At 34.7% G+C, this 17,772-nt stretch overlaps 1 protein-coding gene across 2 annotated transcripts; it reads left to right on the forward strand.

Annotated features, from left to right (window-relative positions):
* The first annotated feature begins 10,332 nt into the window (after positions 1 to 10,332).
* WRI1 (ethylene-responsive transcription factor WRI1) lies at positions 10,333 to 15,507 on the forward strand. Of its 2 annotated transcripts, NM_001306018.1 has the most exons (7): positions 10,536 to 10,801; positions 10,956 to 11,038; positions 11,234 to 11,242; positions 11,357 to 11,445; positions 11,969 to 12,093; positions 12,174 to 12,250; positions 14,821 to 15,425. In NM_001306018.1, exons 1-7 carry the CDS (start codon positions 10,536 to 10,538, stop codon positions 15,423 to 15,425), a joined length of 1,254 nt encoding a protein of 417 aa, NP_001292947.1. The 2 variants fall into 2 exon arrangements, with proteins under 2 accessions (XP_020533820.1, NP_001292947.1); XM_020678161.3 differs by lacking the exon at positions 11,234 to 11,242 and having other exon boundaries at positions 10,333 to 10,801; positions 14,821 to 15,507.
* Positions 15,508 to 17,772: the final 2,265 nt, after the last annotated feature.

The following is a 17,772-nucleotide window of genomic DNA, read 5'->3' on the forward strand; positions in this document are numbered from 1 at the left end:
CCGAACCGCTGGCAGATCTCCTGATACCTCTGGGCCGGCACCTGCAAATAAGAAACATCCATTAAAAGGCTATTCAGGTAAAGTGCTTCTAACTTTACAAATTCCGTTTATAACTTACATGTATAGTGTGCTCAGGGTCCAACTGCACCGGAGGAGGAGCCTACCGAAGATCAGCAGGAATGATGATGCCCAATCCCAAGCCTAGATCGGGATCCAACACCACCTCCATGCCCGGCGAGAATGGCACGTCACCCAACACTACACCGGCCGGTCCAGCCGGAGCAGCCGCACCACCCGCCTCAGCCGCTGCCTCTGCTCGGTAGTGAGCCGCAGTCTTATGTGTCTTCCGCTCCTGCATTAAGTTATAGAGAAAATGATGGCATCAGTGATCTGAAACAGTGAAAATAGTAATGAAAATAAATAAGGCAGAAGATCGGCAAAATCACCTGAGTGTACTCAAGAATCTCGGGAAGCCGCGCCTGCATCCGAGAGGCGAAGTAAGAGGGGAAATCACTGACGGACAGAAAATCGTTCACCGAGAAACCTCTGTACTCCACCTCCAAGTCCTCCTAGGTCAAGCCCTCCAGGAGACATATGTGCCAAGGAGGGGCATGAGGCACCCTACGCTGTGCTGGAGCCACCGGAGTGTCGAAAACTCTCTCTCCAAGGAAGTATCGGTCAGCCCAGTATCCCCGCATCAGCAGCCTAGATCGGGTGTGCAACTCAGCCACCTCCCGGCCCGGGTAGGTCCTCCAGGCCTCACAATCCCAAGGAGTCAGGAACAACTGTAAAAGAATAAGAGATTAGTAATTGTTGTGCATTAAAATAAAAAGAGAAGGAGTTAGGCTAAGCATTCAGGGTTTCTGTTTGTACTTACATCAGACAGCTCCCGGTCATTAAGGAAGCTCCGCTAGTACTCAGGATCCTCGCTACTAGCATAAGTGTGATGGCAGTGGGCCAGACAACGAGGAATCCTCCTAGACTCGACCAGAGAGTCGCCACTCAGACCGCCAGGATAGATGCAGTACTCGTAGGACCATACCTGCAGCAGAGAAAGAAATGACATCAGTTATTTGAACAGTTGAAAATGATAAAGAAGAAACCGAAGAGTGAAAGAATGTTACCTCCAAAGGCCGGATGAACAACCAGTTCGACTCACCGCTACCACGAGTCCAGACATCCAGACCGTGATAGAGGTGAGCCAAACCGAGTGTGGCCCAGTCGAAGGACCCGACCTGACTCAAATCCCGCAGACATGCCAGCACCGCCGAGTCTCCCTTATTCTGGGAGGTGCATAGCAACTGGGACGAAATGATGTAAAACAAGAAGGACCGAGCAGCCTGGTCCCTCTCCTCCCGAGTATACGCAGGAGCAGCAGGTCGAGCCTCCTCCGGCAACTTCCTCCAAGCCTCCAAACGGGTCCTGATCCTCTCGGCCCAAAACCGGAAGACCATCTCATAAGACATACATCCCTGCACGGCGTACCGGGTCTGTGTGGTGACACCGAGTAGAGAACGGACTAGCTGAGCTCCGAGAGTAGCCGTCTGGTACCGAGCATCCAGCGGGGGAACCGGGCCAGTGAAGCGCAGACCGGTGATGGCAGCATAGTCTACGGGCGTGAGCGTCATCTCGCCTAACCCAAACACGAAGGTGTGCGTGCAATCGTTCCACCGCTCCATCAATGCGTATCGCATAGCGGGCGGGAAACGAGGCTGTGTACGGCGCAGTCTAGCAGCGTAATCTCTGAAACCTGCAGTGACGACTCGAGCTCGCATAGGCGGGTCCAGCAAGTCCCAGAAAGCGGAGGCATCAGTGGCGGATCCACCCGAGCGGGCCTTGCCCAGATTAACCTGTAAGAAATTTCCAATTTCAATAGATATAATACTAACAATTGTTCAATTTCTTCTATGGCAGGAAAAATAAAAAAACCAAATTTCGGTTTGAACCGTAGCTACGTCACGCAACTACAAAGCCGCGTCACGCGTCTACACAGTCGCGTCACACAACTTTGCCCTAGTTGCGCAACTTGAAGCACAGCTGCATCGCGCACATCAACGCCCGCGCCACGCCATTCCACGGCTGCGTCACACAACTGTTTGAAGTTTAGCGTCCTAAAGAACAGATGCGCCCCGCAACTCAAAATCTGCGCCACGCATCTCAACAGTTGCGTCACGCAACTGTTCAAGACTTTGCCTCACTGACGAACAGTCGCATTACGCAACTGTTCTTCCAAAGAACAGTTGTGTGACGTAACTGACGAAGGTACGCAGTAATTCAATTTATACCTAAATTCACTATATTTGTGTTATTTTCATGCAATTTTTAGGGCAAAATCAAGTCGCCTAGAGATACCAATAAGCAAATATCAACAAATCAAGCTCTAACACAATGAAAAAGGGTCGATTCTAAAGTTCAAGGCAAGTTAGGGTTTCTAGCGCCTCGAACAGTTGCGTCACGCAACTGTTCACACAAGAACAGCTGCGTCACGTAACTATTCACGGAAGAACAGCTGTGCCACGCAACTCCTACCTGCATGACGCGACTGTTGACGCAGGCACAAACTTTAAAAAAGGGTCTTATACTACAAATTACGGATCGAAAGCGGTAAAAAATAAAAAAAGAGAGAGAGACATTTTTACTTACCTCGGACTGAAAGCCGCGCATCCGGCTCGTCTCGTATCTGACCGGGAACTCTGTGCCCGGCGATGGAAGGAGCTGCAACGGCCGCGTCCCGGGGGTCAGCAGGTTCCGGCTCACCGGCACCGGCTCGTCATCGAACGTCGGAATATCGGGTACGGCCCCGAGGGTCTCCATCTCTAGAGTGTAGGCGGAAGCAGGGATTTCAGAGAGTTGAGACATCTTTTTCGGTTGAACAGTTTAGAGAATTTTCAATCGCTTAGGGTTTGTGATAAGTAAAAATGAATCGATTAAGAATAAGAGTTACTTATAGTAAGCAAGCTGGGCCCAAGCCCACTCTTCCAAGCCCAAAAGGAGCATTAGGCCCGATATCTCTTTTTCGAGCCCAACAGGCCCGTGCGGCCCATTTCGAAAGTCCACTTCGGCAATTTGACGTCGATGTGCGGCTTGTACACTTCAGCAATTCTTGTTCACTCACCGCACAGGGGGCAGGAGCATCAAATTGCCCAGATTACCCTCAGGTAAGTTTTCCTTTAAACGCTATATTATAAAGGGTACACTTAAAAATGCTTAAGTTTTCCTTTTATGCCGAAATTTTCGCTAAAATTTTTGTAAAATGATTTAGAATATACCTACAGAGGTGGATATTTTTGGTCCTAGGCCGGAATTCGGGACTGGGGGCAAAAGTATAACCTTTTTCCTTAATACGAATCCTTTTTCATAATTAATGCATGGGAACATGAGATGTTCCAATATTTTTCTAACAAGAGGCAAGGTTCGTTTGCACACGGATATTGCTCTTCTTCTTGTGAACAATTTTTCAGGCCAACAGGTGATGGTTTTTCGAAGCCGATAGGTCTTATTGATTAGTGATGGTGCATTGCGAAGCTAATCAGAACAATTTCAAAACAGTGACGATGTATTGCGAAGCTGTTTGAAATTTCTCCCCCAGTCAATGATGATGAATTGCGAAGTTGACCAGGGTAAAACTGACATCTTTCGAGCCGATCAAACCGAGCTTCGAGGATGCATTTTCTAAGAACCGACTGGAGCCGACAAAGCCGATCAAACCGAGCCGAGTAGGTGGCCAGACCAAAGTCCTTCAAGCCAATCAAACCGAGCTTTGAAGACTTTTTCTATCAAACCGACATCTTTCGGGCCGATCAAACCGAGCCTCGAAGATGCCTCTTCAGATTCAATGGAAGCCGACAAAGCCGATCAAACCGAGCTGAGAAGGCGACCAGTTATTCAGTCCAAAATCCTTCAGGCCGATCAAACCGAGCCTCGAAGGTGTCTTCAAAGCCGATCAAACCGAGCTTTGAATTCATTCACATATTCAATGGAAACCGACAAAGCCGATCAAACCGAGCTTAGAAGGTGTCCAGATGATCGATTTAGCATCTTTCCAAGCCAATCAAACCGAGCTTCGGGAATGGTTGCCAGATAGAAGGCACGTCAATGGACCACTTTAACATTAATCATTTATATAATTAATGATAAAGTGGGGCGGCAAACTGTTGACGCGTAATTTTATGCCCCACCTGACCCGATGATGATATGAGGATAAGGAACAAGGCATCACGATCAACCAGAAGTGTTTGAACCAAAATTTGAACCAAACCGCCCAGAGGAGCCGCGTTAGGGTTGCGTCACACAGCTATAACCTGCGTGACGGCACTCTTAGCCACGTCACGCAGCTCTAACAGGACTGACACCTCTGGCGTGCGCCCGTGTAACGGCCTGCATTATTTGTATGGATGCGCGGCAACTGTACGGAAAGAAAGTCGTGTCACGCAGCTTACGGGTGCGTCACGCAGCTACTACCTGCGTGACGCGACTATCCTCTGTTGCCCTAGCCATATAAATACAACATTTTGCAGCAAAAACGGGACTTTTGACACTTTGCTCTCATTTCCTCTAAGAAAGATCGCATTCTGAGTTTAAGTTTTTAGGTTAACGACTAGAATTCTTCCTTAAGAATTCAACTGAGTAAACTTGGGGAAGATCGAGTCATAGATATTTTAGATTCAAAATCAAAAAAATACAAAAAAATAAGAGGAGGAAAAGAGAGCAAAGAAAGAAAAAGAAAACGATCTATTTTGTGAAAGGACTTGGTGAATACATTTCTGGAACCGTGAAACAACGCCTCTGAGTTAATCTTAGCGCATGCAATCCTCAAATCTGAGGGCTAGGTAACTAATCTAAACTTTATCTTTATTTCTAGTATTTTATCTCTTAAAAATCTCATTTTTATAGTGTTTAATTGACCTGTTATTGATAAAACGTAAATTTGCCCACTGTTGAACTCTCCTGGATTGATTTTAATCTCTTTTGACAAAAAGAACACGTAAATAAGAGTAGTTTGAAAGGTAGTTGCAGACCAAAGCAGCCGCGTCACGCAGCTACTACCTGCATGATGCGACTGTTCATATCCAAAAGCCCTTAGCCTGGATTGGACCACCTGCGTGATGTAGCTGTTCACGTACTTAGCTTCTATTTTGTTTTATACTTTATTTAATGTTTCACTGTAAATAAATAATCAACATATCTGAGTATTTTTAAATAAGTCACGAACAGTTCCGTCACGTAGCTAGGAGTTCCGTCACGCAACTGTTCTTCATTGAACAGCTGCGTGACGCAACTGTTCTAGTCTACAGGACCATAACCAGAGTTCCGTCACGCGACTGTTCTTCATAGAACAACTGCGTGACGCAACTGTTACGAACCCCAGAATAGAAGATGAGAGCTGCGCCACGCAACTGTTCTCCCATAGAACAGCCGCGTGACGCGACTGTCTTCCAGTCCCAGATTACTTTTATTATTTTGTCTTAATTTCATTTCATTAAATAAACTTCTAATCTTAATCCGGAAAACGATCAATATTGGGCAAATCGAGTTTTAATCAAAACAAGTCAATTAATTTGTTGTGATTATGGTATTTTGAGATTTAATATTTGTTATTTCCTTTTTATTATGTTATTAAATTCGGTTTGTGGCCCGCCTTTAACCATAAGGCAAGAGCGGGTCTTTTTAATTATTTTTGCCATATATTGTGGATGAATGATGGATGTGATAGTTAATTTATGAATGAATGCAATGAATGAATTTACTTGGGACGGTTAACTAATTTTCCACATAGGAACTCGGTTCGATTTATCCGGGTTGGGTTTAAATAATTGGCTTTTCTAAAATAAAATCAATTAGAAATCGTAGGTTAAAAAGAGGCCGGTTTTCCCGGCATCGGTTTCCAATGGATCGACGTACCTAATTCCCTTACCCAGAACCTTATTGGTTCGCCCGACCAGTTTTTCTAAATAATAGGCCTTGAATAAAATTGGATTAAATGAAGTCACTTTTATAAAATAAATTGGAAACGGTCCCATTGCCGAAATAATGGGTGGCGAATCAAATGTTTTATAAGACCGATTTATCGGCATCGTATATCCAAAAAGATTTTTATCACCCTTTTCAAATAAAAAAAAATATAAAAAATAAATGACGTTTTCCGAGGTCCTTTTCCGGGGTTTTAAAGGATTCTCCCAAAGATGGGACGAAAACAGATAGAGAGAAAATTCATCTATAAGCACATAAACTAATCTTTCTCTCATCAAAAATATTTTTCGCAAATTAGATTCTTCAAATAAACTCTTTCGTCAAAAATTTTATTTTCAAAAATATTCTTTAAAAATCAAAATGATTTAATTACCTAAAATTAAAGAGATTATGTCTCTAACGATTTTGGTAATAAATCATATGTTCTCTTTTTCGGAAATTATCTTTGAATATCTAAAGGATTTTTAATTTATTCTCTTACCTAAAACAAAGGAAGATCTCATTTTTCGTTTTTAGTAAGTAGTATCTTTTAGAAAAAAAAATTTCCAAATAAAATGCTTTCGAAAATCTTTATGTTTAAAGGAAAGGAAGATCGTTTCTTATTTTCTTACCAAAATGATAAAATAAATTTTTGGTAACTAAGATTTTTGTATCTTCTAAATAAGGAAAGCAAATATTCTGATTTCAAAATAACATATCCACTTTCTAAAAACGAGAGTCACAAATCTCTCTATAAAAAGGTGTTTTCACGTTTTGAACTAAGTGGAAGAAAGACTTTTCGTTTTAAGAGTATTCACCTATTGATCACATCATTTATCTCTCAAAACTTACTCTTTACTCCTATTTTTCTTTTCATCTTTACACTTCACGTTTTTATCTTTAAAGAGAAAAGAATTTTTATAACTACTTTTGAAAAACAGTTCTGTGTTCTAAATGATTTTCTAATCTGAAAAACTATTTTTCATGTGCTTATATTTACATTTCTGTCTGTCTATTTAGATTCTGTAATCCTTAGTAGACAGGTTTTTATTTGATAAACAATTGTATAATAGCTTAGGTGAGAAGCTATTATGAAAGAGGTTATCAAGCAACCTTCTCCATGAGAGAGATTCTAATGTCTTGAATTGAGTTTCTGTACTCTGCCAAAAACAGAAAGGATTGAGGTTAACTAGAATCTTTGAAAAATCTAGTGGGATAAAGGGTAGATCTAGGTGTTGATCTATTGCCTTGTACTGTTGGTTTGTCTCGTACCCTTAAAAAGAAATAACATAGTTGAGGATCTCAAGATGAGTCTTGGGGAGTGGATGTAGGCGAGTTAGTGTCGAACCACTATAAATCACTGTGTTGATCTTTGTAATTTCTGAAGTTTTGCTTGATACTGTTTTATTTACACTTCTGTTTATATTTTAGAAATGCTAAAGTTGTAAATGGATTTAATGTTCTAAAACTGAAATAAGTCTTATCTTTTCTGAACATTAGAACTCTGGAATTCTAATAAGTGAATATACCAAGTTCTAAACTATTCTTCTATTTTCAGTATATTTCACTACTTGGGTTTCTAATCAGTTTTCTAAACTTGAGTAAAGCTCTGTGAAGCAGTTCTAATTTCAATAACTGTCTCTTACACAATCTTATATGATTTTCTAAACTTTATGAGGAAGTTCTAAATACAATAGCTTTCCGTCATAAAGAAATTCTAATATTGAATAAGACATTGTGAGGCAGTTCTAATTAATAGATGCACTTTGCATAGTCTTTCTATTTTTATGAATAGAATATTGTGAGGAAGTTCTAATCCATAATTTATTTTCATAAGTTTTATGTTTTTTCGCTGCACTTAGAATTCTATATTTTGTTTTTAAATTCTAAAATATTTTTAGAAAACTCAATTCACCCACTATTGGGTTATGCCATACATATATGGGACCCACACTTTTCTTGTTCTTCATTGCTTTATTTTTTACAACTTGTTGGTATAATTAAAATCAATTATTACTTTTTCTGTAAATGAAATATTGTATCTAAATTTTGGAATATCAAAAATACATGAATATATTCATATTTTTTTTATTTTTTTCTATTTTTGTTGAGCTGTTTTAATTCGTAAGCTTGTCGAGTCACTACCAATAATATAACCTAAGTTGGTGTAAGTAAATAAAATAAAGGTCTTTACAAATTTTCAAACAATAATTTAATTATAAAAATAATCAGAATAATTACTGAAAATGAAAGAGACGAAATATTCACCTGATGTAACATCAGAATATCTCTAACTGTAATCCCACTTGCTATCACAACGTATGACCCAAAATTAGGAAAAACATTCTTATTGATGGTGTGATTGTTTACAGTGAGACTCGCCAATGGTGCTTGGTTTGTTGGTTTATAGAGTATATATTTATGAGAAGCTGAGTTATAATTAACAGAAAGGTATTATGAATGGTTTTAATTACCTATTATTAATTAGTATAATTTTGCATATATCATGCATTAATTAAGCAACTATAATTAAAAAGTCATATTTAGAAATCCATAAGTCCTAAATAAATAGCACATATGACGTGGCATCACAAGAAGTATCTTTTGCCTATTTGTCAGAAGAAGGACCTTAGTACTTTTTCTAATATACACTTATTTTTATGTGTATTTTATCAACATTTGCCATGTGATACCGATGAAGTGTGGTTTGATAGGTCTCATCACTAATATAGTAAATAGGTTATATTTAAATTTTCTCAATCACAGGAATTATTCACCAATTTAATGAGTTATGGAGATGACTATCTTTTATTACGTAGCTCACATGTTATTGAAAATAATATTAAACAAAGATAAAATTTCTCAATGAATAATAATAATAATAATAATAATAATAATAATAATAATAATAATAATAATAATAATCCTTTGATTCTTTATTGAAAGTCACATCAAATATAGATCTAGGGATATATTAGGACATATAGAGATAATAATTTATTGTTTAAACAATATTATTATATTTTCTTAATTTGTGTAAAATAATTATCAATATTTTCAAACTGTTTCTATCTAAAGAAATACCGTTGAATCAATTGACAAAGATATTTTTTTTAAAAAAAAGATGGCTTTCTCTAGATGAAATAAAAATTAAATTTATATAATAAAAAACATTTGTTAATCTGAAAAATATATACTCATAAAATAGAAATTAGTTGAAATAAAATTAACTGGATAATAGAATCATGGAAACACATACTCGTGGAGCAAAGAAAGGATAAAATTTTTATGAAATAACTGAATGCTCTATAATAATAATAATAATAATAATAATAAAAGTTTTTATTAAAATAATTATGCGTCATCCCCTAATAAATATACAAATTGTTGTAGAGATAATTCAGTTAAATATGTTGTCGGAGGCTCCATGTTTTAAACATGCCCTATTAGGAAATTGAAACGTGGTCTATGAAGAAAATGACATTAATCATGTCAAACTCTATTTATCGAATCTTATATGATTGAGAATTGAAAATAAAACTAAAAAGACAAACAAACAGAAGTTGATTACGTATTCATGAGTTGCACATAGCCTTCAAATGAATATGGCCTATAATTGAATTCACAAATTTGATGCCATTTTGAGATTATGATGAGACATATACGAATCTAAACAGTTGTTTTGAAAGTGACAGGATATATTTAAAGAAATCAGTTCTAATCCACCAAATCAAATCGATTTAATTCATTTTAATTGAATTTTTAGCATATTTAATTTAATTTAATATTTATTAAACCTTATAAAACTTAAAAATCAAATTAATTAGCTGAATTGAACTGATTTTCATCAATGCAATTCAATTTTACATATATACTAATAAATTGATATAATTTTTATTTTAAAAAATTTTAATTTATTCGATTTGCACTTATTGGATCCGGTTCCAACTGAATCCACTGAGTATTCACACATTATTTGGATGTTTGGTAATTTAAATACAATATGGAGTTAACAGTTCTTGAAATATTCAGATATACTTTTGCACGTTGGCTAGTTAAGTGACACACGACACAAACACATAAATCAAGTGATGCGCAGACATAACAGACACAAAACGACCTGACATATGTGTTACTCATGGTAAATAAACCTTTTCAGTATTGCTTTCATTTTTCTTGAGAAATTTTTTTTAATTATTTTTTAAATAGTGAGATTCTGTCACACAACATGGAGCTAAAAGTCCCATTGGTAGCATGGCTGTAGCTGAAGCCAAGTGTTGGGCGCTAAATTAACCCATTACAAGGGTTAGTTAACCCAACTTCTGTTAGCCTATAGTTAAACAACCACAAAATACTGTCTCTGGCTTTTATTTTTTTTTATAAAATTCCTTTCACTTGTACTTGTTTCTATGTCTCTCCTTGTTTTGGTAAACCACTTTTGGTAACCAGAAAGGGAAAAATATCACTTCTCTTCATTCTTCTAAAGTCACAAAATCTGCACCAAAAGAAACCTAACCATATCTAATTCTTGCATTGAGTTCTGTATTTCTCATTGTAAGAGTAAAAGAGGAAGAAGAAAGAGTAAAATGAAGAGGTCTTCTGCTTCATCTTGCTCTTCTTCTTCTTCTTCTTCTTCTTCTCCATCCTCTTCTTCGTCTTCTGCTTGTTCTGCTTCGTCTTCTTGCTTAGATTCAGTATCTCCTCCTAATCACCATCAATTACGATCAGAGAAATCAAAATCCAAACGCATTCGAAAAATTCAAACCAAGCAAGATAAATGTCAGACTACAGCTACTACCACCAGTCCAAGCGGCGGCGGTAGGAGAAGCTCCATTTACAGAGGAGTCACCCGGTATCTATAATTTTTTTTTTTTTTTATCTTACAGCGAAAATTTGCCTGGGATGATTCAATGGGCTATTGGTTTTTTACTTTCTTCATTAATTTTGATATATATATGACATGCATTTTCTTATTTTCTTGTGTTTTTTTGGATTAATCAAAACAGGCATAGATGGACTGGAAGGTTTGAAGCTCATCTTTGGGATAAGAGTTCTTGGAATAACATTCAAAACAAGAAAGGAAGGCAAGGTTAGCTTAATTAGATTCACTAATTACTTTATTATTATTATTATTATTATACAAAAATCAAGGAGATCTGTAATCCTTTTTTCTTTTTAATTACTATATTTTTTTGGAATATAATTTTATATTTGTGCTCTGACCATGTTTTATTCCTGATAATCTGTCACTGTAACGTTCATGTACACTTTTGTCGCGGCTTAGTTTATTTGGGTGAGTACATGTTTATGATCTCAAAATCCCAATACTTTAATTTAATTTCTTTAAAGGGAGTGATTAAGGAAATTAATTAATTAATTATTTTTTTTATTAAATTGATAAATGTAGGGGCTTACGACAATGAGGAAGCAGCTGCTCATACCTATGATCTTGCTGCTCTCAAGTACTGGGGACAAGACACCACTTTGAATTTTCCGGTAACAAATTTTTTTTTTTCAATTAATTTTATCATTTTAATAAATTGGGAAGCAAATCCACTTAGTAACCAAATTAACTCTTGGGGTTAAGTTACTGTTTTATAATGAGTGTCTTTAGTTCAATTAATTTTATCATTTTACTAAATTTTGATAAAATTAAATAATTAATAAGTTGAACATATATTTCGCCTCATTGCTTCTCGCTCCAATTGACCGAGCTTACTTCTAATTGCCGTATTTCAAAGAAAAAGTATTTAAAGGACGGTTTGTCCTATTATAAAATATTATTTGAATATATATATATATATATATATATATATATAGTCAAAATTAGTGTTTTTGACGACGATCCAGTTTACTATATTTATAATAAATGTTACTATCATCTAATTAATCATATTTAAAATTGATTTTTTTAATGTTTTCTTGTTTGAATTAACCAGTATCTTTGCATTTGCCAGAAAAATAGTTTGAAGAATTACCAATTACTTTTAACCTTATAGTAATTAATTAAATGGTGCAGATAGAAACATACTCAAAGGAGCTTGAAGAGATGCAAAAGATGAGCAAGGAAGAGTACTTAGCATCTCTTCGACGGAGAAGCAGTGGATTTTCAAGAGGAGTTTCTAAGTACCGGGGAGTAGCTAGGTATTATGACTGTAAATTAATATTCATCAGCTGAAATCTAATTGCTCCAAATGTAAGATTTTGTTTTCAATTTTTCATAGGCATCATCACAATGGCCGGTGGGAAGCTCGAATTGGCCGGGTTTTTGGCAATAAGTATCTCTACCTCGGAACTTACAGTAAGCTCCCTCTCCCCTTATATTCGTTCTGTTGTGTTTTTGCCTGTGTGTGTGTTTTGTTTTCTCTTAACAAGAAAGAAATTTGTTCTAAGTAGATTATTAGTTCACCAAATTAAACATATTTAAACACAATTGTCATAAACCCAAAAAAATAAAGAAGAAAATGTGCATAATATTTTGACACGGTGCCCATTTCATAATTTTGCTTTTTCATAGAAAAATAAGGAAAGGAAAAATAGTTCTCATTTTATATAGAGTTGAGTAAGATAGAGGAAAAGCCAATAAAGTCAACTAAATAAAATCAAATCGAACTGATAGATTATATTAATTCTTTAACAAATTTGATTTAGTTTTCAATTAAACTGTTTGATTTGATTCGATAAATAATTGAAATAATTCATTTTTTGCTATATAAAAAATTTGATTTATTCGGTTTCATTAATCAGTTTAATTTGAACCTAAGAGAGCAAATGCTTACCCTAGTTTTGAGAACGGAATTGCAAAAGGTACGTTTCTTTTGCTTTGGGAGCATATCAATTAGTAACATAATAGGGCCAACTTTACACTGACTGGATGCCAAACTCAAAGTTGTCAGTGTCAGTAATCCACCTAACGTGGCGCCCCGTTTTCATAATAACTCCAATCCGCCCATCAGATTGTTAAGAGCAAAGATGCTCTTTACTTTCTTTTACCATCTAGATTAATTTTTCTTTTTTTATTTTCAAAAATTAACGATAGCGAACTCAGATTTTTTAGAGTAGCGCTAAACGGGTCTAAGTGGCAGGCTAAAATATTTAAAATAGATTTACACAGCGAATTTTGCCTACAGTATACATTCAAGGACATTTTTAGTTGGATACAGTAAAAGTCGTGTCACATCTAAATTAGATCAAATATATTTTTTATTTTTTTATTATTATAAGAAAAATTTTAAAAAATTTATAAAGTTGGGGGCTCGGGCTCCTTTTAATTTCCATCTCGAAAATAATTATTTAGATTGAATTTATAGCTCTATTCATAGACAAAATAAATGAAATTAAAAATTTTCTCAAAAGTTTTCTGATTTTATTTTATTTTTTTTAATATATAGCTAGAAATTACATAGTTTCAATAAAAATATTAAATTTTATTGGTTCGGTCCTATGTGGTCCTAGGTAGAGTAGGTAAGTTTTTCTCTTCCACTCCCTTGAGCGTACATGGCAGCGTTTGAGCAATTATATGATGGAACTAGGCATAACCATGTTCGATTTTTGATTTTGAATTAGATCCAATTAGAGTCAAAACCGATTAAAACTAGAATCTAACTGTAGTTTATGGTTTCTGATTTTTTTTTCAAATTGAAATTAAAATTTTGTATTTACAGTTTGTTTTGGAATTTTTCTTTTTAAACCGAAAATGGTAATGACAATATGAGTTCTGAAATTGTCAGTAATGTTATGAGTGTGGGTTGTCGTGGTGCACACTTGGATAGTTGCATGGAATAGATTGCAATATATTGCCTGGAACTGCGCCAGGTCCACGATGTACACAAGAAAATAAAGGAAACCTAAACCTTTACTCTTTTTGGTCGTCAGATCCCAAAATTAGATTTGGCGTCACTTTCCCGCTACTGTAAATCACTAATTAATATACCGTGTGATAGCCACGTGACACTCACATCCCCCCTTACATGGATGCACGTTCTTCTCAACAAGAACAAGAAAAAGTATAAGGAAAGATATTGTACGGCGTGCTCAGTTTTGTCAACAGAAAACCCTCGCATGGGACTTTAAATGAAAATTGAACCAAACCAATCAAAATTAAATAAATTAAATTTTTATAATTTTCCTTAAAAAAAAAAAAATCTGTAGTCTTCAAATTAACTATAATGATCTTGAAAATCCAGACACACACACACACACAGATATGTATTTATATATATATTCAGATTGACAGAATGGATGTAGTAATTTTTATATATTTATTTTAAATTTTCATATTTCACTTTTTATTAAAATGATTTTCTAACATTTATATAGTTTAGATATACTGGTCAAATGACCACGAGGTACTCGAAATGTCCAATTTTATTTTTTGTTTTAAGAATTTAAATTGCATTATATTTTAACAACTACTTATTGTTATGTGTGAAAGAGATTGAAAATATATAGCAATAAATTTATTATTGGGTTAGTAATTATTGAAAAAATAAATTAAAGAGTTTTATCATTAAAACAATAAATTTAAAAATTTATTGTTTGGCTTATTAATTATTGAAAAGAAATTAAAGAGTTTTTCCTTAATAGTACAATATACTTATTAATTAGTTTTTATGGAGTATTACTTGTTGGAAAAACAATGAAGATTTTATAATTTAGTTTCTCCAAATTAGATAATTAGATAATCAAATAAAAAATAATAAAAAAAATTTAAGAAAAAACAAAAAAAAGCTAAGCAACTAAATTTCTTAACCTTGTGTCACATTATCAAAAATGATTCAGCGTATATATTGGAAAACAGGTAGATATGAATTTATTTATTCTTGTTTTTGTTTCTCTTTCTGAATATTAATTTATTTGTTGTCGTTAAAGATACACAAGAAGAGGCAGCAGCAGCATATGATATGGCAGCAATAGAGTACAGAGGAGCAAATGCAGTAACCAATTTTGATGTCAGCCATTACATAGACCGTTTGAAGAAGAAAGGCATTCCTTTAGATAAAATCCTACCAGAAACACTTTCTAAAGGCTCAAAAGAGTCAGAAGAAATCGAGCGAACCTCACCCTTACCGTTGCCATCACCACCATCACCATCAATAACACCATTACACGAAGAAATAGTCTCACCACAGCTGCTTGAAACTGAATGCCCACAACATCCTCCATGTATGGATACTTGTACTATGATCGTTATGGACCCTATAGAAGAGCACGAGCTTACTTGGAGCTTCTGTCTCGATTCGGGGTTAGTTCCGCTCCCTGTGCCTGACCTACCACTAGCAAATGGCTGTGAGTTACCAGACTTGTTGGATGACACAGGCTTTGAAGACAATATTGACTTGATATTTGATGCTTGTTGCTTCGGAAATGATGCCAACCCTGCAGATGAGAATGGGAAAGAGAGGTTGTCTTCCGCTTCAACTTCTCCATCTTGTTCCACAACATTAACTTCTGTTTCTTGTAACTATTCTGTTTGAGTGGAGGGTTGATGTTTGTCTTGACTTTAGAGTTTGTTTTTGGGAAAAGAAAGATTATATAATTCCAAATTTTCTTTTTTAAGCTTTTCTTTTTGTTGTTTCCTTCTCTTTTAATTTAACTAAAAAGAAAATTGGAGGTTAAAAAAATAAAATAAAAGCACAAAAGTTGAGTTCTGTTGTTTACTCTCTTTTATTTAAATGTTTTCAGTTCTGCTCTAAAAAACATGCATGTGTATCTTTTAATTTTTCTAATGCTATTATCACCGTTTCCATAATTTTCACATTTGAGATTCTATAATACTTATCGTATTTGAACAAATAATTTATTGCAAAATACTTGTCATATTTGAGGTTTCGAGGAATAATAAATCTTTTTTTTTTTTCATGTTTATCCTTTGTATATGACCACTAATTATTACTTCAATTTAATGGTTTTCTTAGAGAATTAGTATTAAATTAAAGGTAATATAGTCAATTTACTCAATAATTGTTGTAACTTAAACAAATTTAATGGTTTTTTTAAGAGACAAAATATTCGAAATGTAATAAATATTATGAAATAGAGATAATATTTTATGAAATAAATATAGTATTTTATTTTCACAAGCAGCGAATATTTCAAAAGTCAAAGAAAGTATAATTAAATCCCTCTACTTGAAGAAAAAAAAAATATAAGAATGCTATAAGGAAAAACATTAACAGAAAAATAAGGAAAATATTTTAATTAGTCATGAATAAAATTAAAATTTCAAGAAACCATTGAACTTGTACTATTTAATTATGAGCGATGCTATATGGATCATGATGATCCAAACCATTTTCACTAAACCTCCTGAAATGTCTTTTTTTGCCCTTTGTATGTTAGCGTTTGTATAGAGATATATGGAAATTTGAATTTCATTATCTCTCATGCTTAGGATCAATTCGGTAAAATTAGTGTTTAGCTGTTAGTTGTTTGAGTAGCTTTTCATAAAACACTAAAAGTTAAGTATTATATGAGTTAACTTTTTATAAAACACTACATTAACTTCTAAAAGTTAGTTCAAACGCTATGTTCCCAAACACTATTAAAAATAGCGTTTAACTATTAAAAAGTTATTACTGAACACAATCTTAGGGCTTGTTCGGCAAGATTAGTTGTTTTAGTAGCTGTTAGCTGTTAGATATTAGTTGTTAATTATTCATATAGCTGTTTAGAGCAAAAGCGTTCGGTGAAAATAACTGTTTGATTAACTGTTGAATCTAAAATGACAAGAAAAAGACATTTGAATATTACGTTAAAATTTTAAGTTATGACAATAGAAGTGAACTCAATATAATAAAAAAAAAAGAAATGATTATGTGATGTGTTATTAATTTTTTATCAAAAGAATGTCAATCTATAGTGTATAGTCTAGCTATATAAAAGGAGGTATCTTTGCAGTATCATAACAACCAGGTCTTGAACAGTTTAATTACTTCTTGATATCTAACTAACTGAGGAAGGAATTCACACAGCAATTAAAATAATAAAAAGAGTTTTAAAATAAGAACAAGACTCTTAATAAATTTTAATAAAAAAGTGAAACTAAACAGTTAGGCGGGATAATATTTCACTAAATACTACATTATTCACTGAAAGCAGTTTTATAAAGTATCTCATCGAATAATGTAATACGTCAAAACTCTAAACACTCAAACACCTTTGCCCAACATACCCTTAGTAATAAAGTCTTGATCACTTTTGCAAGAAGGGCTATAAAGTTTTGTTTTTTATATAATATATTAATGACCACAATAAATAATTTGCCTGTGGGCGCTACTATTCCATTTAAATGCATATCCTTTTCACATCTCAAATTACAATGAGGCTCATGCATCAATGACGTTCTATGCCTCATCTAGGGCAACTGCCAGTGGATGGGAAGCAAGATATCTGAATGCATACTGTAAATGCGGAAAGAAAGTTGGGATTCGTATCTCAGAGACAAGTAAGCACAAAAATCCCTTATATTATTACTGCCAGCAGAAAGAATGTCGGACTTTTCTGGGTTGCTGCAAACCTACTAAGAATTTGCATTCGACACAAAATAATCAGGAAACCGTTGGAGCTGAAGTAAGGGAAAGAACCGATGTGAGAGAGTTAAGTTGTTGAAGGATGGGGTGATACTGCTGCATGATGAAATTAGAAGGTTGAGGATGAAGATTGAGGTCATCAATGGATCAATTGGCTACCTGAAGATTTTCATTGTACTGTCCATGGCATGTATTTTACTGAACTCATACTAGTTTAGGTAGGATGATACAGGGAGTAATGATTCTATGTGTTCAAATGAAATTGACGAAGAAGGGTTAGGGGTTGTCTTCT

The sequence above is a fragment of the Jatropha curcas genome, chromosome 6 (genome assembly GCF_041381405.1).
Source record: "Jatropha curcas cultivar XTBG-Jc1 chromosome 6, XTBG_Jcur_1.0, whole genome shotgun sequence".
Lineage (NCBI taxonomy): Eukaryota > Viridiplantae > Streptophyta > Magnoliopsida > Malpighiales > Euphorbiaceae > Jatropha > Jatropha curcas.